Source organism: Punica granatum, chromosome 2 (genome assembly GCF_007655135.1).
Source record: "Punica granatum isolate Tunisia-2019 chromosome 2, ASM765513v2, whole genome shotgun sequence".
Classification (NCBI taxonomy): domain Eukaryota; kingdom Viridiplantae; phylum Streptophyta; class Magnoliopsida; order Myrtales; family Lythraceae; genus Punica; species Punica granatum.
Window position 1 is genome coordinate 26,286,436 of NC_045128.1, and position 20,224 is coordinate 26,306,659.

The 20,224-nt window shown below is 35.8% G+C and overlaps 2 protein-coding genes and 1 long non-coding RNA gene across 3 annotated transcripts; 2 read left to right on the forward strand and 1 right to left on the reverse strand.

Annotated features, from left to right (window-relative positions):
• Window positions 1–6,161: 6,161 nt before the first annotated feature.
• On the forward strand, window positions 6,162–15,068 carry LOC116198063 (UDP-glycosyltransferase 74E2-like). The gene is made up of 2 exons (XM_031528380.1): window positions 6,162–6,881; window positions 14,015–15,068. Exons 1-2 carry the CDS (start codon window positions 6,228–6,230, stop codon window positions 14,735–14,737), a joined length of 1,377 nt encoding a protein of 458 aa, XP_031384240.1. The 5' UTR covers window positions 6,162–6,227; the 3' UTR covers window positions 14,738–15,068.
• Window positions 9,989–11,954, reverse strand: LOC116198064. Its single transcript, XR_004155139.1, has 2 exons — window positions 10,562–11,954; window positions 9,989–10,415 (listed from the first exon to the last, which is right to left on the reverse strand). It is a non-coding gene; the product is annotated as an uncharacterized LOC116198064 (long non-coding RNA).
• A 1,542-nt stretch (window positions 15,069–16,610) lies between the features above and the next one.
• On the forward strand, window positions 16,611–19,275 carry LOC116194244 (UDP-glycosyltransferase 74E2-like). The gene is made up of 2 exons (XM_031523005.1): window positions 16,611–17,333; window positions 18,400–19,275. The coding sequence occupies exons 1-2, from the start codon at window positions 16,677–16,679 to the stop codon at window positions 19,120–19,122; spliced, it is 1,380 nt and encodes a 459-aa protein (XP_031378865.1). The 5' UTR covers window positions 16,611–16,676; the 3' UTR covers window positions 19,123–19,275.
• Window positions 19,276–20,224: the final 949 nt, after the last annotated feature.

The window sequence follows — 20,224 nt, forward strand, 5'->3', positions numbered from 1 at the left end:
CGTGGAAGGAGAGGTTTTTCCTTCCCCGGCATCGCAATTCAAGAAAAGTCGGGCATTTATGTTTGGGAATATCGCAACCTATCTACCTTGCTGACCCCAATCAGGTCCCCCTTCTGAAAGTTACGTATAACTAATTTGAGGCGGAATCATCGTACACGGACACAAGAAAAATATGTCTTTCCTTTCTGGCTGAGTATGTTTACAAATCACAGATATAAGACTGTATTTCAAACATGAAAAATATAGAAAATAATCTATTTAATCCACCATATATATATATATATATATAATACAGTACACAGACGCATTCTTTATGTTTTTGTTCGAAAATAAAATAAATAACCTAATTACTTTTCATACGGTCTTTAATTATATATGCTGTGGAAGTAATTATTACTTGTTTAAAACATGACTTGGCATCTTGATTATAACAACTCATCCTTAAAATTTACAAAATTATGCACTTCATTTCGTAAGAACCAATTATTTCTTTAGCAGATGACTTACATTAAATTGAAAAGTACGAGCATATAGCTAGCAGGTCAGTGCCACTGCCATCTTCATATTTTCGAGACATATGGCAATCTTCTGCAGATGCTCCACAATAGAATACCAAGAAAAACCTTTTTAAATGTATAGCCTTTTAAACTGTTAGATTAGAATAGGGCTTTGTCGCACCAATATGTATCCATCCAATCCCAGTTTCAAAATTCTTTAGAGCCACCAGAGCACTTTTGGTATGATTACCCACTTCATGCGTTACCGGAGGTTTATGGAGCCCAGGGAATCAGTCGGGTGAAGCACGAGCACCCCAGGTTGAAAAAAAAAAAGAAGGTATATTGAACAATTAGTGTATACGTATACTTACGCATTGTCTTGAGATAAGTATATATTGATTTCTGAAGGAATAGATTTTCAGCTACTATTAACAGTCCAAATTTGATGAAAGGGACTTTTACTAATGGAACTTTTTTCAGTACCTTCAAATAGTCCATACCAACATTTTTTTAAAAATCTTTTTAACAAATTGTTTCTATCGGTATAGATATGTCTTATCTTTAAATGCTATATCGGGTTTGTGTATGTATATATGATTACCCAGAGAAATAAAGCATGTAAAAGTATATAAATTTACATACTTTGGAGTAATATGAGGGAGAATACGAAAGTCTTTCGTACTCAAAAAATTCATAAATTTTATATTATTTTAATATTTTATTTATTATATTATGTATTTTATTTAATTTTTAACGAATAAAATAAGAAAAACAAAAAAATTCACCAAAGCATACTAGTTTATTTTATTGGGCGATTTAATACAGTAACATTATTTTATTCACAGCATAAATATATTATTTGATTCGTAATACTGTTCCGTTACTTTTTCTTTTTTGCACCATCACCCATTACCTTCCCATCAAAAATAAAAAGATAAATAATACTAATAATAGATTATAAATCTGAGACAAGATCGAAAGTTTACGATTTTTCAGACCATTTACCATAGTATTTATTCGTCCTTTGTTATAACCCATAAAAATGAAATAATTTTAAAAGTTCTTGAATATTACAACGAGAAACTTCATTATTAAATTAGTAAGATTAAAAAAAGAAAATATAAAATGCATGATCTGCGACAAAGCACAGATAGTAATATACTAATATACTAGGGCATTCTATCCGCGCCGGGTCGTGGGTCGGAAAAAAATTTCATCAAACTTTTGACTTATCATAATAGTTCATGTAAAGACTAATGTAGAATATTACTTAAATTAATATATTTCACGATTGAAAAGTAAGCCAATCTTGTTTGAACCTAGATTATTAGATCTAGTAGACTTTTGAAAATCAAGTGATCCACATATAAAAAGTCACAAATAAAAAGAGGCTAATTAAATTGCTAACGACTTGATATGGGTTAAACGTGAGATGTTTTTAAGTGAGTCGACCTTTGTTATCCTTAGTAGGGCCTCATGTGTGAGTCTTTCGATTGAAAAGAATTTACAACCGGGAGAAGTTTATCCCTTAGTGGGTCAATGACCTCATTCGAGTCTAGATTAATCTGATCTAGTGGACATTCGAATATCAAGTGTGCACACGAAAAAAGATAGTTATATACCTAAATTTAATAAAAATCTCAAAATGTTGAAAAGATTTATGTGAGTCGGCACTTGTTAACCTAGGCAATGCCACAAGGACAAGTCTTGTTATTGGAAAGAATTTATGATTGAGAGGGGTTTATCTTTTTAGTGGGTGAACGACCTCGCTCGAGTCTAGATTGATTATACCTAGTGGATTTCCAAATATCAAATGTGCACAAAGGAAAAAAATATATATATACATAAAAATAGTAAAATTTAAAAATGTTGATTTTTATTTTTCATAAAGAGGGGTAGGTCTGTTATGAAAAAGAGGTTATTCTTATCGAAAAGAATTTACAATCGGGAGAGGTTAATTCCTTAGTGAGTGGACGATCTCGCTGGAGCCTCAATTAATCGGACCTAATGGATTTTTGAATATCAAGTGAGTATACTGACAAAAATATTTATAGACCTAAATTTAGTAAAAATAATAAAAAATATTGAATTATTTTTAAAACAGAAAGGGAGGGGGGAGGTGCCTGAGGGTTGGAAAACCCACCCGTTCGCCCCTCCTTAGTCCTACCAACACGATAATGATAAGGATAATGATATATATATATATATATATATATATATACACACACACATATATATGGCAGTCGTGGGCCAGTGGCATGGGTGTGCGCAGCATACACGTATATGTCCTATTAAATACACATGTAAAATTTAGACTAAGTACGCATAGGACAGAATGGATGATGATCGCTCAGGATCTCATTTTGCTGACATGTGCGCAAACGTCAAACATTTTGTATTTTCTAATTTGGCATTATCTGTTTTCTAATAGCATATACTTCAACCGCAAAATCCGCTTTTCTAAAGGGACAAGCAAGTTAGAGCTTGTTCAGATCAAACTCTTGTGTTTGGCTCCTTTCTCCCTTGTGAAGCTTTTCCGACACGCCATTACTACCTAGGTTTAAATTAATAACTAGTCGTACCGTCCACGTATTGCATGCACATTTGGATCAAAGTAAGGCATTCTGCAGGTTGAACGATAGTTAAGTAAGATGAATGTCAGCTCATAATGAGAATTTTGGACCATTTTTTATCTGAATTAGTAGACTACCTCATTTTAAGAATATATATATATTTTTTAATAAAGAGGATATCTGGACTTCATCCGACTAATCATACCATCTACGTGAACATTCTACAAGTCCACGGGTGCAGGTTGTCCAATTGAAGTATTTTTCTACATAATTTTCAGGGAGACTCGAATCTAAAATTTCTCCAAAAAAGAATAATTTTTATTTAAGTACTTTTTTATGTTGTTTATATATAATTGCTTGATTGCAATGGTCCATATTTTTATCCTTATTTTCTAGAATTAGATTTCATTAAATTAGTCAGTCTTTTTTTTTTTTTTGAACTAGAGGAAATTGCATGTCCGTATATTAAAAATGCGGACTATGAGGGCAAACATATTAAAGAGAGAGACTCGAAAAGTTATTAATTGATAAGGAACTGAGGAATGGCTCGAAATACTTACGAACCGAGTCCTGGTTGAGAGAAGTCCAAGTTATATTTATATACCCTCCATCCAATTCTTAATTACGGCTTGAGATAATTGAAATTAAGAAGAATATGACTTCTTCAAAAATTTTCCCATATTATCTATTTCCCTCTTCGTAGTTGCAAACTGCCAAGCGCGTGAGATTAGGAGTGGAGGCGGCTTCCCTAGATTTTCCAACTCATGAGAAAAAAATGGTATAATATCTTTGTTGAGAGTTGAAATAGAGAATCTCAATTCCAAAAAAATAAAGAAAAAGGTTTAGGTATATAAAACCGTTAAATCCTATCATTTATTGGCTTCAACTTTTAAGTAAAAAATATTTCCATCTATTTGTAACTTTAGTATAAAATTTAAGACAGTATGAGAGCATATTCTGAATGCTAGTTCACTCGTACGATTCCAAAACCATGATGAGCTGCAAAGTTTGCGCCTCATGTTAGACATAACTATATGTAAGGCCTGCACATATGCGCAGGCTTGAAGTGCTGAGATTAAGAAAAGATTATTGACTGGTATTAGAAATGAAATATAGCCAACAAAGAATATATTTCTTGGATCTCTACGGGCTAAAATAGAAAAGAGGAAGTAATAAATCACTAACCTCACAAATTATTACTTTCAAATGAAACTAACACGACAACTATGTCAATAAGTAAATCAACATTTGTACGAAAATTGTAAATCCTGTGTATGTGTTCACAATATCTAGTAATTAGGGAGGATGTGTCATAAAATTAATTTAAAATATAAACTTCCATATTGAAAAACTTTTATTTCAGTTCTTTGTGTTGTTGGTGTAAGATCTACATTCCCAGAATAACCAAACTATATTGTAAATACCTAGAAATTATAAGGTGTTGTAATAAAGTTTCTTAGATAGCTAAAAGACCCACAACCTTATTGTTCCTATCAGGCTCCATTGCTTGGAGTTCTAGTTCAAAACATTCTCAATTATCTTTGTAGTTTTACTGAATTCATTCTAAGCAAGCGGACATCTATATTGATAGTGATTAAAAAGGATACAAAGGTATAGCTTTAATTCCACAAACAAATAAATTTTCAGTATCTACCACATTTGGACAAATATTTCCAATTCTTGCATAACGGGAAGTACTGACGTGACTCCAAGATTTGAATTTTGTAGTTTCCCTTGATCATAATGAACGCTTCCTACTCAAAAGTTGAAATTCTAATGCGTTTCTATTGCGACAGATTCATATGCCGTAACCACTTCATTACATTGTGCCTTCATCAATGCCCACCAAATATGAAAATATCATCTTCAACCTCATTGTAGGCAAAAGAGAGTAGCCTGAGGATGAAAAAAAGTTCTCAATCTTGTGCTCACCCACACCAATCCTTGAGCCAACTTCCTATCCCTCTCCACAATACCCCATTATTTTCCTTTTGTGTGATATTTTGCTTTCTTATAATAAATACATATAATTGAGTATGGATGTAAGTATAAATATAGCCTTCCATCCTTTCAACTTCCATAGCGATGTGGCAGTATAATTTCGCACTATTTGTTCCATCTCTATTGATAATGACATGAATAGTCACGTAACAAATATCCTCCCATATCCTATGTGGTATAACTCTATATTTCGCTCCAGCTTTTATATATGTATAGATATCCAACACCTTAAAATGAATAATCCCAAATGATCACAGCATTAATGCGAAATGATTTAATTCCACGAGTTAAAGACAATGAGATATAGAGAAAGTGAATGTTGTATATTGACTCACCGTCGCCTAATAACTTATAGAGGCTTAAGGTTCGATTATCGTGGTGTGATTACGTGTGACCCTCTATTAGATTCTCTATTTCTTTTTACTAGACCCATGGATCTCTATTGTAATTTAAAAAAAAAAGACCTTAAGAATTTTTAGTCATAAGAGAAGCTATGCATATTCACTTAGTAAAAAGATGGAAGAATGAAAATGAAGGAGCACTGTGATTTTTTTTTATTCGGGAGGGGAGCTGAGATTTTTTCTTTTCGGTGTGGACTGAGTATTCGAAAATCTTATGGACTCTGAAGATTCACTTTGAGCGAGGTAAGCCCACTAAGGATCGAGGTAAATTATTGCTCTCTTAATGTAGATTTTCTTCATTCACAATATTTAAATTTAAGATCTTATTTAAAAGAAATAAATATTAAAGTATTTGAATCAATTCACGTCGGTAGATACTGAGAATTTACTAGTGAGAACCACACCCAAAGCCTCTAAGGTGCGGACAAGCCTGACATCTAGTAAAATATATTGAACTCATGTAACATGAACGGCACCAAGTCAAGCCATCTGAAATTTTCAACTGGCATTCTTGGCTCCATTCACCACTGTTTTTCGTCAGCAGCTTTTCATTTATATATATATATATATATATTACTGGAAAAAATAAATTCCAACAAACGTTCCCTCCCTAACGGTCATTCAGTTCTGTGTTTTCAGGACAATAATCTCTTCCCATTGGTATATATATATATATCATTACCAGTTCTCACTTATTGTCTGCACACAAACAAAAGAAAGAGAAGAGGAAAGGAAAGGAAAAGAGAGAGAAGAACATGGACAGAGATGGAACGTCACATATTAATGAGGAAAAGGCACACATTCTAGTAGTGACATATCCCATACAGGGCCACATCAACCCACTCCTCCAATTCTCTAAGCGCTTAGCTTCAAAAGGGCCAAAGGTCACTCTCATCATCCCTTCCACCACCATCAGATTCCCCGCGAATGCCAGCACGAGCTTGATCTCGGTTGCATACATCCCCGACGGGCACGAGGAGGGAGAGATCCTAAGTGTCGATGAAGAACTCAAGCAATTTCGAGCTGTCGTCTCTCGAACCTTAGGAGATTTTATTCAGGAACAGGTCGAGTCCAAATTCCCACCCACGGTCCTAGTATACGATGCGGTCATGGTATGGGCCTTGGACATAGCCCGTGAGCAAGGGTTGCATGGGGCCCCATTCTTCACCCAGTCATGTGTGGTTAACGCCATATACCATTTGGTGCATCATGGCCTGGTTAAGATTCCGGTGCTGGGACCATTCAGTTTGATCCCATCAGCACCCCTGCTTGAAGTGAGTGAACTCCCATCGTTGGTTACCAACACTGAATTATACCCGGTATTGATGTCGATGGTCATCGGCCAGTTCTCAAACTTGAAGGGAGCCAAGTGGATTCTGGTCAATACTTTCTTTGAGCTCGAAGAGCAGGTAAGCATCATTGTCAGACTGCGATAATAACTTTTTCTTCTACAAATTTAGGTAGCGTTTTATGACTTCAGTTAAATGCTGATCTTAAAAATTCAAAACGGAAATGAATTATGATTCATTGTTAAACACACACAAAAGAAAAAGACTTAATCTTATATTAACTAAATTGAAAACCCACGCATTGTGCGGGCGCTCTTGTTGATTAAATAAATAATTATTTTTAACTTTTATTTTGAAATATTGTTTATGTGAATATTGAATTAATTATGTCTATATATGGATTTGCATTATTTGTTCTTGTCAATATGAATTATTGTTGCTTTGGTTGTCACTCTTTTCTCCTTAAAAAAAATGATTTTGTCAAATTTAAAGATTTATAAATGTCACAAATCATATATGAGATTAGTTACTGTCTTACCTATCTAATTTCTTTAGACTTTATTAATGTTTTTCTATTGAATAATATGAGTAACAATTGATACTGAAGAAGATATATTAAAAATTGAATATAAATAAAAATTCTAATTGTATAAATGATAGAATGCAAAACATCATTAAAGTAATAAAAAATATTTAACTACGGCAAATCTAAGATATATAAGAACAATATTTAAGAGTTTAAGAAATTAAAGTCATATAAGAATATATAAATATACATCCAAACAAAATGTCATAATATGTAATGTGAGAGAAACTAATAAGGAATATATATTATTTACAAGATATATCCCTTTAAATAAATATATATTTGTTATATATAGATATTGTTATATTATTAGGCCACTTATTTTGATTTAGAATATTATATATTAGAAAATTTCTAATATATATGTTATGAATATATTATATGAAATTACGTAATTACGGAAAAGAAATCATAGAATATGCAGGAAGTGATAATATAAGATGCAATATGATATAGTCCTAATATAAATTCATTGCCCTGGAATTTTTCAAGTTATTTAGCCAATATATATGTATATGTCTAATGGACATATTACGTGAGAGGTATCATATATAGGACATACTAGTATCTTCATAATATTACTAATTACACCAAAGCAAAGAATTAATGAAAATAAATTGAAGAATAATTGGACAACAAATCCTAAATGATAAAAATCATTTGTTTCTATATAAGACATTACCTTTCCAATAGCTGTTCAGTTTCTGGAATTTGTAGATTGGTGTACACTTTGGTGCCCGTAAAAGTTGAAAGAGTGTATTGCCCTACATCTTTTCAATGAAGAGGTAACTTCAAAGAAAGAACACGAAGGATATAATAATTTATCTAAATTAGTTTGTTGAACATATTTTTACATCCCTAAAATATCAATTCTTAACATAAAATGTAGCATGAATATAAATCATTGATTAATTTTTAAAAAATTAAGTAAAAATAACACTCAAAGAGTAATAGCTCAATATTTATTTTGTAGGTAAGGCCAGCTGCAATTTTAACATTTTCATTGTCTCCAGTAGCGTAATGTTTTCTAATCATATATTTAGGAAAAATACATATATAAGATATAATGAAAATAAAGCAAATTCAACTGTAAAAATACCAGCAAAAGTGTTGATTTACCTTAGCCTTTAATGGGTGATACTTCAAGGCTGAACATAATTTTACATCCCTAAAATATCATTTTTTAACATGAAATTTTAAAAATTGTATCATGAATATAAATCACTGATAAATTTTAAAAAATTAAGTAAAAATAAAACTCAAAGAGTAATAGCTTAATATCTATTTTGTGGGTAAGACCAGCTGTAGTTTTAACTTTTTCATTGTCTTCAGTAGCGCAAAGTTTTCTAATCACATATGTAGGAAAAAGACATATGTAAGATATAATGAAAACAAAGCAAATTCAAACTGTAAAAACACCCACACTTAGCATTTATTGGATGATACTTCAAGGCTTTGTTGACGGCGTATAAACATAGAAGAGATCGGAGTTACCTTTGCTCACTCACGCTATGTTCCAGATTGTTGTTCTTCTATAAAAGATCCACGCACTATTATGTATGCATATATATAATGTAAACTGTATGCGTACATTACAATATATTTATCATAATCTATATACATGTAAACGGGATCTACATCTATATTATAAACTACATGTATATTTATCTATATTATAAGCCTTTGTTGGGTATATTCCATTATATATAATATATATTTAGCGATGTATATTTTATGTTAGGTTATATATGGATATAACCTTTATATTTTACTATATACTAGTCAACCGGCCACATGCACTGCACATGGTATGCATTTTCATGAGTAGTTCATATCTATATTTTTTTAAAAAATAATAATAATTTGAAAATATGATACATAGATAGATAAAAATAATCAATTTGATAAGAATTAAGTACAACTTAGTTTGAAGTAATTTTTTTTAAGTTCAACATTTATGAGAATGTGCAAATATATCTTTCTTGAATATTAAATGAATATGTACAAGGTATACAAATTCTTCAGAGTAAAGTTTTCCGAGAATCCTAGTCGGGAGAAACATAATGCAAGAAAACTTCAAAACTTACTGCAAGGTACAAGATAACTGAGCAATCCTAAATCTATCAACTAAGCATGTTCGCCAAGCCAAAAGAAAAAAAAAATGTTTTACATAATTATTCAGCACAGCAAAGAACCACATAATTTATAGAAAAAAAAATACCCAAAAAAAAAAAAAGAACCACATAGGAGGCTAAGACAAATGGAACATTTATCCACAAGCAGACATCTCTTCTTAATTTTGTCTTTCACTCAACAGTCCGTCCCTTTCCAAACAAAAATCAAAAAGCATTAAACAATCTTGAAAACAGTCACTGGGAAGATGGCAAATTAATAGATTTCCATAATCTCAAGTACTAAGGACGTATTATATAGTTGTAGCTGCAATCATGACTCGCAATACCTCTACCAATCACAACTAAGATACAAGTCCATAAACATGCTTAGTCTTTATTTTCTGCTAAAGAAAATGAAGTCCAAGAAACAATTTTTCTAAAAACTGTATATCATCCTTCAACATGTCAGAAATCCGGAAGAATGCTGCTAGTTATTTATTAACATAAACAATCAACAATCAAGGGCATTATTTGTTGAATTCCATTTCAAAGCCAGTGAGGAACCATTATTATGCCTTTGGTCTTCGGTACCCACTCAAAACATTCCTTTATCCTTCACTGTATCATATAACAAGCTAGAAATTATCAAAGATAATTCATTTAGAAGAAATTGGTGAGCGACAGAAGTCATGGCAACTGCGAAACTAACAAAAAAATGCTGCGGGCCAAGAACAATAGCCATCCCATCTATGCATTCAATGTTTCAGATCTTGAAGACGGAAAAGAAAATCTCTCTGTCACTAAATGTTCGAGATAAAAAACGCCAACCTCATCAACCTTGTGAAACCATCGTACCACAACCATCTTGCTGCCTCGTGAATCCTCACACATATCTTCTATGTAAGCAAAAAAGCGTTTATTGTCCTCAGATAGAACATACACAAAGTCATGAACCTGGAATCAAAATTTACAAAAAAATGAGAACCCTCAACAAATTAGAGATTTCAAGAAAGAAACCAGAAAATAGCCGGAAAATAACATATATTAACAAGTGGAGACTATTACAGCACAAATAATAGAGATGATGGCAGACAACTTACAGAGATTCTTTAGAATGATGCATAATGCGTACGCATTTTTCTGCATGTCCATGGTAAGCCTAACCAAACCCTTCAGATGAATTGCCCAGCTTCAATGACTGAGAATCTCACAAAGTTAACTGAAAATGATGAAAAGGTAGAAACAATTTAAGGAAAAAGAGAATAGGGATGACCAACAACTATCTTAATAATATCAAGAGATGCAGATAACAAACAGTCAAACAGAGATTCAGACATACCATGCAGCTGTTGGCATTCAAATTGGACTGCAATCTACCATCTACACAGCGATCTTGAGATTGACGGCATAACAAAAGGCGCAAACAGTGTCAAATTTTTCCCAACCAAAACTACCACATACTTTCAGACAACATCATGCATTCCAAAACACAAGCATTGAACAAGAATAGCATACCTAAGAATGTCCACACTTGGCAGGTAAAAAGGCTTGAAATTAACGTTTAAAAGGAACAGAGAAGTATAATTAAGATATCAATGGAGGATCATCCATAAAGAGATAATTATAAATCTGGCCATGAAAGGTCATAACCTAGAGTTTTGAGGGCATTACGCTCCGATGCCCTCAATCAGCTCTTCATAATTGGAATAGAATTTCTGCAGGCCAAATCACTGTTAGTTTTTAATAAAATGACCAACAGAAATATTTAAAGAGGCTTAATGGTCTCTCACGATCAGAGCTGGGCAGCGTGCACGAGGAAAAATGTGCAACAGCTGCCCTTTGAACATTGGCTTACCACTTTTCAGGGTGCAAAAAGTACGTGAAGGTTGGAATTAGGTGAAGGGCCTGCATATATACAAGGCAAGAGAATCAAGCCAGTATTATTGCAGTTACAATAGTGCCCAAAGGCATTGGGGTGGGGGAGGGGAGGTGGGTGGCGCAAAAGGAAGAGCGGAACACAGCAGGCAAATAATTCTACTTTTCCAAAGGGAATTACTCACTTAAACATGTTAAGAAGAAGGAACATTCCTTTCATGGAATCACCACAAAGCTATTGCTACAGTTTCTGTGCTAGAATGTAGGCACTGGAACTATGAAGGGGAATTATGTAGGTACACTATGGAGCAAATAAAAAAATGCCATGTGAACAGCAAGATTAATCTAAATAGAAAGAAGAAAAAAAAAAAGAGAGAGAGAAAGTCTCCCTTGTCCGTATTTCATTGTGATTAAGTATATGCAGGGGTTAAGTATAGGAGTTGCATGGTGAGAGCCAACCAACACAAGTCACAAAATGAAGTGTTAACTACCTGGCAATTGCCATATGTAATAGAAAGATGGGAGATGGAGCGGTGGCAGTGAGTCAGAGTGATGGGCAACGACTATTGGAGAAATTAAGGATAGGGATTGATATGATTTAGAAGATTATAGAGAATTTTTTACCATAAATCGTTTACCTACCTCGGAATTACAAAAATCATTTCCATTTGAAAAACTCCTTGGAAAAATCCCGGATTATGACTTTCTTCATGTGTTCGAATGCTCATGCTTTCCTAATCTTATTGCCTATACGATACACAAATTGGAACCTCAGTCTAAACATGGTTTCCTCATTGGATATGCGAGTGAGTATAAGGGTATCGGTATCTTGAGCCACTGTCAAATCGACTCAACACCTCTTGCCATGTTCGCTTCCATGAGTCTTTGTTTTCTTATAAAACTATAATTCAATCATTCAACACACAAACCCACCACTCTCGAACCTTTCCAATTTTATCATTATTTCATCTTCCGTCTTCTCAAGCTGTCACCGTTTCTGGGCTGCCTTCAATTGTTGGGCCTTCCACTCTATGTCAAAATCCATCTCCCGACCCCGGGCTTGCACAATCACAGCCCCTCCTTCCTAGACCATCTACCAGACCAACTCAATTGCCTCCTGTGTCTATTCTCCCGTATGACCAGTCATCTTCCCAGACCAATCTTTCTCCAGTCGAGTCTGAAAATCACAGCTCGTCCACGTCTTCCTTGCCTTCCCCCTCTCTACATTCCAATTCCACTGATTCCTCTCACCATTGTTCTCCATTGGCTGAGACTAGTAACACTTCTTCCTCTAATGATGGATCATTGTATCCACCTGTTCCCCATCACCCTATGGTGACTATGTCAAAATTAGCAATTCACAAATCCATCCAAAAATTGTCGTTACTCGCTACTTCTCCGATGATCTTAACCGAACCCACATCCTACTCTCAGGTGGTGAAGGATCTGAAGTGGCATTAGGCCATGGCTGAAGAGTTTAACGCTCTTCTTTAGAACCACACATAGAGCTTAGTTCCTCGACATCCTAATATGAATGTGGTTGGAAGCACTTAGAAATACATAATTAAGTATCGAGCTGATGGTTCTATTGATCGTTATAAAGCTCATCTTGTTGCTCAAGGGTTTACTCAATAATCTGGCATAGATTTTCATGAAACTTTCAGTCCAGTTGTCAAACCCTCCACAATTCGACTTGTTCTATCCATTGCTAACTCCTCGTCATGGCCCATTCGTCAGTTAGACGTGAAGAATACATTTCTTCATGGTCACCTCCATGAGGAGGTCTACATACATCAACCCCCAGGGTTCGTCCATCCTTAGTTTCCTAGATCTTATCCATCCATATTCTTAATTCTCTCCAATAACAACGTTTGAGGCGATGAGGAGTGGCGAGATAGCGTAAGGCCATTGTGGGCATGCAATAAAAGACTAAAGGATCCCTAGGTGAAAAGGCATAAGTGATGCCCTTTTATTGTGAAAACACATAATGCAGTGTCTCTTCTTGTGAAAGCACCTAAACGAGGTGTCTCTTCTTGTGAAAACACTTAAACGAGGTTCACATTTTTTATTAGAGGTATAGATGTATGTATTCCGTGAGCTATATGTGGATATAATTTATATAATCTACTATATAATTAAATAAGAAAATATCATGAATATATTCAATCTGAATAATTTAAATGAGAATATTTTGTTGATAAAAGAATATAAAAATTTCTTAATACATAAATGATAGCGTGACAAAGCGAGAGAGCTCAATTTCTTAGTTTTGATTATGTAGCGGCGTGAAAATTGAGCTCGTGCTTTGTTTTCATATATATATATATATATATATTAAAATAAAACACTTTTTTCCCACAAAAAGAAAATTAAAGCTTTTAGATTAAAATTACAGATCATTAAGTAGGCTCTCAGGACAGCGCACACACACAGAGAGAGAGAGAGAGAGAGAGGCTATGGTGTTTCATTGCTGGCCACCACATGAAGCTGTCATCTATTAGTTATCTCACTTTAGAGAGAAAAGAAAATTTTAGTATTATGGCTCATCAAAAGAAAAGAAAGAAAAAAATTCTTATCGAAAATAAAAATCTTTATTTCACCGAAAAAGAAAAAAGAAAGTTGTTCTCGATAGATTTTAGATTAATGATCAATTAACTGGTTCTTGATGAATCTTATAGGCGGTAAAGTGGATGAGGACCCAATATCCAATCATGACTATTGGGCCAACAATCCCATCAATCTACTTGGATCAGAGACTGGAAGATGACAAAGATTATGGGCTCAGCCTCTTCAAGCCCGAAGTGGAAGCATCCATGAAGTGGCTTGACTCCAAGGAAGCAGCTTCAGTCATCTATGTATCTTTTGGGAGCTTAGCTTCTCTGGGAGAAGAGCAAATGGAGGAGCTAGCCTGGGGACTCAAAAACAGCAAAATCCATTTCCTATGGGTGGTCAGGGAATCGGAGAAGAAGAAACTCCCGGCTGGCTTCCTAGATGAAATTGCGCCATCGGACATGGGTTTGGTCGTGGGCTGGTGCTCACAACTTGAAGTACTAGCCCATAAAGCGGTAGGGTGCTTCGTGACTCACTGCGGGTGGAACTCGACACTGGAAGCCTTGTGCTTGGGAGTGCCATTGGTGGCAATGGCTCAGTGGACGGACCAGCCCACGAATGCGAAGTTCATCGAGGACGTGTGGAAGGTTGGGCTCAGGGTCAAGACCGGTGAGAAGGGCACTGCAAGTAGGGAAGCAATTGAGGCCTGTGTTAGGGAGATGATGGAAGGGGAGAAAGGCAAAGAGATCAGGAGGAATTCTTTGAAGTGGAGAGAGTTGGCCAAACGAGCAGTCGGTGAAGGAGGGAGTTCGGATAAGAACATCGCTGAGCTTGTTGCTGAACTTGTATGACATTGACATGTCCATGGCACAAAACACAAGGATTGCATGGATCAATGGATCTTGTATGTGACACACATGACAATTATTCATGGGTTCTGTTCTAAATTAGTACTCATTCCGAACCCATTAGGTGCTCTGATAGGCCCTAGATGTACTATCCGCCGAATAAGAAATTTCATTTGAAGCTGAATTCCGAGTTTTAGGCATCAAAGTACTCAGCACACAGCAAAAGAACTTTCTCTCCTCATTATGTGTGTATCAGTTATGAAACATACCTTGATGCTGTCCCTCTTTTGTTTTTTGGATGAATTTGAAGCTGTTCCTCTGTTTTACCTTTCTCCATGTTTGTACCTGTTGTAGCGATAAATCGATTTGTTAAGTCTTCTTTCAAATAAATCGGTCTGTTATTTAACTTGGCCTAATTGTTTTACCTTTGGTTATCTTGAATACATGATGAACGAATAAAACTTTGAATGGGACTCTATTCATAGGAGAAATAATTGGGCTTTAATTCTATAGTGAAATTTTACATTAGTTACTTTCTTCTATGATGAACATGACAAAGAATGATGAAAATGGCTGATGATGTTTTAAGGCTTGCTTAGGATAGTCAGTTTGGGTATGATGCCGCAATGCCGCAAAGAACATGTAACGGACCAGTATGCTTGGTGACCAAGCCGTGATGATCTCTTGTACGTCCATGTACGTGTGCGTATGTGATGTTTATTTACTCTAGGATAGATGTGTGTTGATACGATGTGATTGACTCTTAGCCGGGGGGATTAGGAGGTCCATGTGTCAAGGCTAGGTGATAAATCTTGATAAATTCGGCCGAAACACCGATGCTTTGTCTTGGTCATAATGGATTTAGGCCCACAAGTGATTAATTTGAGGTTCATTGCTCTCGGGTCTTTGGGATTATGGGTGAAAATTAATTGATTGGTACCTGTGCTCGTGGGTTTAACTTTTTTCAGTGTGAGTCCCGATATTCGGAAAGCCTAATTGGGCATCAACTAATTCAGTCGAATCGGATCAGTCCACTAAGGGGTAAAACTCTCCCACCGTTGATTTTTTCCATTCACAAGACTCGAACTCGAGATCTCACTTGAGGGGATAAGTGTCGAATCACTTGAATCAACCCAGGATGGTTAATTTGTTGCCTTAATCTCATGAATGGAGTCAAAAGACTAGGGAAGGTCTCGGAACAATGTGTTAATAAATGCAGTTTTTTTTCTTTTTTAATTTCCCTCACAAGTTTCTTTACTTTCAAAAAATTCTTCAAGCTTATATAATCTTTCACTTTTATCCCTTTAATCTTTTTCAATATATTTGATTACCGTCGTCATATATTTTTCTCTTCCCTTTCCAAGCACATGCATCCTAAAAATTAATTTCGACAAAGAGCATATGTTGTAAAAAAGTTAAATTATAATTGTTTTCAATATTAATTTCAAAAAAAGAGCACATCTTAGAATTTCAAGGTTCATATGAACAAATATTTAAAAAAAAAAAAGTTGCACGTGAAAATATTAAGGAATGGTTATCCTTAAGAGTAACTGGGTAGGATATAATTTGGCAAAATCTAACAAACTGAAACTGTTGTTGATATGTAAAACCCATAGAGCCCATCTAGTAAGGAACATCAATTAATGCAGTCTATCTTAGGTACGCTCTTGAATCTATTCCCGACTTCATAATGAGCAACTCTTCGTTTATATCATTTTTTGGGTAGAATCGTTTATATCATTTATAAGCTTAAGGAAAATCAATCCCAACAACCGGTCTGTCTCAACAGCCTTTCCAAGGACAATTATTACTTCATGATTTCATGAAGATCAGTAATCCCTTCCCATCGGATATATAACAATCAACGCTTCTAATCTCCACACACAAATGTTCAACTCGAAAGAAAAGAGAGGAGAAAAGGAAAGGAAGAGGGAAAGAACATATGGATAGAAGAGAAGGAACATCACATAATGATAAGGGAAAGGCTCATGTTCTAGTGGTAACATATCCCTTACAAGGACACATCAACCCACTCCTCCAATTCTCCAAGCGCTTAGCTTCAAAGGGCCCCAAGGTTACTCTCATCCTCCCTTCCTCCACCATTAAATTCCCCCCGGGTGCCACCCCAAGTTCGATCTCCGTCGCACACATCCCTGATGGGTACAAGGAGGGCGAGACCTTGACCGTCGATGAACACCTACAACGGTTCCAAACAGTCGTCTCCCGAAACTTATCAGAGTTCATTCGTGAACAGGTCGAGTCTGACTTCCCGCCCAAGGTCCTAGTGTATGACTCGATCCTGGTTTGGGCCTTGGACATAGCCCGTGAACATGGGCTGCTTGGGGTTCCATTCTTCACCCAGTCATGTGTGGTTAATGCCATATACTACCTAGTGAATCATGGCCAGCTCGAGATTCCGCCGCGGGGCCCATTCAATTCGATGCCTTCAGCACCTCCCCTCGAAGTTAGTGATCTGCCTTCAATGATTACTGACATCGAATCATATCCGATATTGTTATCGCTGGTCATTAACCAATTCTCAAATTTGGAGAGAGCCAAGTGGATTCTAGTCAATACTTTCTTTGAGCTCGAAGAAGAGGTATGTATCAATGCCGAACTATGATAATAATAACCTCCCTTTTTATAAATATTTAGCGAGTGTTTGATAATCTCAATTAAGTGTTGAGATAAAATTCTAAAAGTCTAAATCAATTAAGTTTGTATGAGATAACTTATTAAGTTAAGTACAAATAAGCACTTTTTTAAGTGAGTAAATAAACATTTAATCATTCGGTATGTACACACCTACTTCTTTTGGGGGGTTAGCTCACCTAGTGTGTGTTTTTTGCTTATTTGCATTGTTACCCCTCAATTTCATATAATGCATAAGGGTCCCATGATGCACAGAGAGGGTGATAGAGAGGGGAGACTGCGAGGACAACTGAGAGTGAGGGGAGACAGGAAGGGACCCAAGTTTTGAAACGGGGGGCCGAGCTCCTTGCAGGGCAAATGGGATGGTAATATTTTGGAGTTAGGGAAGAGTATGAATTTAAAGAATTTCAACAAAAATTAAACAATAATATCAAAATCTCTGTAATATCAAAATTTTAGGAGGGTAACTGTTTCATCAACCCCCTCAATCGACCCCCTGGGCTTATCACCAGCCACTGCAACCCATGCGAGGTGGCTGACAATGACAGTTGTCAATGAGTTTCATGCTTCGTGACGTATCCCTTTGAAAATTCAACAATACGTGCTATTGAAAAAGAAAATTCATAGGTGCATGCACCCAAAATGCATGTATGGTACATACAAGTATTAACTTGAAAAATTTTAAGGAAAATACTTATAACTCAAGTAAATTATGTACAAAGTAACCAAATTACTTGAGATCTAGTAATTCATTTGAAGAAATACAAGTATTGTACTGGCATATGTTGCATGCATATATTATCAACCAAGTGCATCATAGACCAACCCACTGCTTTTAGCTATTTCGCTTCTTTAAAGAGATAATAACAGAGATAAAATTTACTCTTACAGAAGATGAAAGCTCATTATTTTACAGAAAAATGGGAAAAAAATGAAAACCTTAGCTGCTTTAGTTACTATGGAAATCATCCCATACCAATGATCAATCAATTGGTTCTTGACAATTTTTACAGGTAGTAAAGTGGATGAGGACCCAATGTCCAATCATGACTATTGGGCCAAGCATCCCATCAATCTACTTGGATCGCAGACTGGAAGATGACAAAGAGTATGGGCTCAGCCTCTTCAAGTCCGAAATGGAATCTTGCATGAAGTGGCTTGACACCAAGGAGGCCAATTCTGTCATCTACATATCCTTTGGGAGCTTAGCTTCTCTTGGAGAAGAGCAAATGGAGGAACTAGCCTGGGGCCTCAAGAACAGCAACATCTATTTCCTATGGGTGGTCAGAGAGTCGGAGAAGAAGAATCTCCCGGCTGGCTTCCTAGATGACATCGCAACGTCAGAGATGGGCTTGGTCGTGGCTTGGTGCTCACAGCTCGAAGTACTAGCACATAAAGCAATCGGGTGCTTTGTCACGCACTGTGGGTGGAACTCGACGCTGGAGGCCTTGTGCCTCGGAATGCCGTTGGTGGGGATGCCTCAGTGGACGGACCAGCCCACGAATGCTAAGTTCATCGAGGACGTGTGGAAGGTTGGGCTTAGGGTCAGGACTGGTGAGAAGGGCATTGCAGGTAGGGAAGCGATTGAGGCATGTGTTAGGGAGATGATAGAAGGGGAGAAGGGCAAAGAGGTCAGGAGGAATTCTTTGATGTGGAGAGAGTTGGCCAAACGGGCAGTCGATGAAGGAGGGAGTTCGGATAAGAACATCGACGAATTTGTTGCTGAACTCATATGACTTTGATCACACGATCATAACACGGAATACAACTGTCAAACCAGTGCATGTATGAAGTAATCGTGTGATATAACATTAAATTAAGGGGTACCCACTATATGTATGAAGTATTCATGTGACGTAACATTAAATTAAGGGGCTCCATTTTTAGAATTCTTCTTGAAATTACGACATGCCTATCATTCGGAATTGATCAGGTGTTGTAACAGGCCAAGATGCATATCAGCAGAAGAAGGAATTTTACTAGAAACTGAATTCCCGAAAAGGCATCGAAGCCCGCGGTACATGTATGTACCTACTACATTGTTTTCAGAGTAATGAGTGTTCTCTCACCATACATATTACTAAAGAACTGCTGTTTGCAACCTGCTTTTCTCATTGATGGAACATAAATTGATTCTCCCCTCCATGTACCTCTCTCCATATATAACTCCTTCGGAGATTGATAGAGATTTCCGACACAGACAATGGCCCCTTTCTTGGTCTCGTCTTGTAGAAGCTCTGCAACTAGTAGTTCCGTTTTTACGGATTCTAACCCCTTTTTAGGACAAGGAACTCTGGAAACCTCTCGAACCTCCATAGAGAAGATGGCTTCCTTTTGAACTCGCAGCTTGGTTCGAAGATCCGATCCTAAAAAACCGAAAAGACTACAAACGGCAGATGAGCAATATGTACCTTCCAGTCCCCCTTCCTTTTACATGGGAATCCCTTTCAATTATCTTGTTAATTCTCTCAAACTCTCACTCTCTTAGGGTGTGTTTGTTTTCACAACAAAGTTTAACTCAACTCAACTCAACTCAACTCCACTTATCTTCAATTCAACACCACAATCATTACTTTTTTTATTTTTTAAATATTTTTAACCATTTAATTCAATTTTTAATATTAAATTCTCTCAACTATTCATTACTTTTTCACAATTCAACAACACAATCATTACTTAATCATTATTTTCTCTTAATTATTTATTACTTTTTCACACTTTTTCTCATAATTCAACGATACAATCATTACAAACCAATTAAAACCAAAACTCAACTCAACTCAACTCTCAATCCAAAAGTGTTTCTCTCAATCACTCACACACATGTCTGCAGCACAA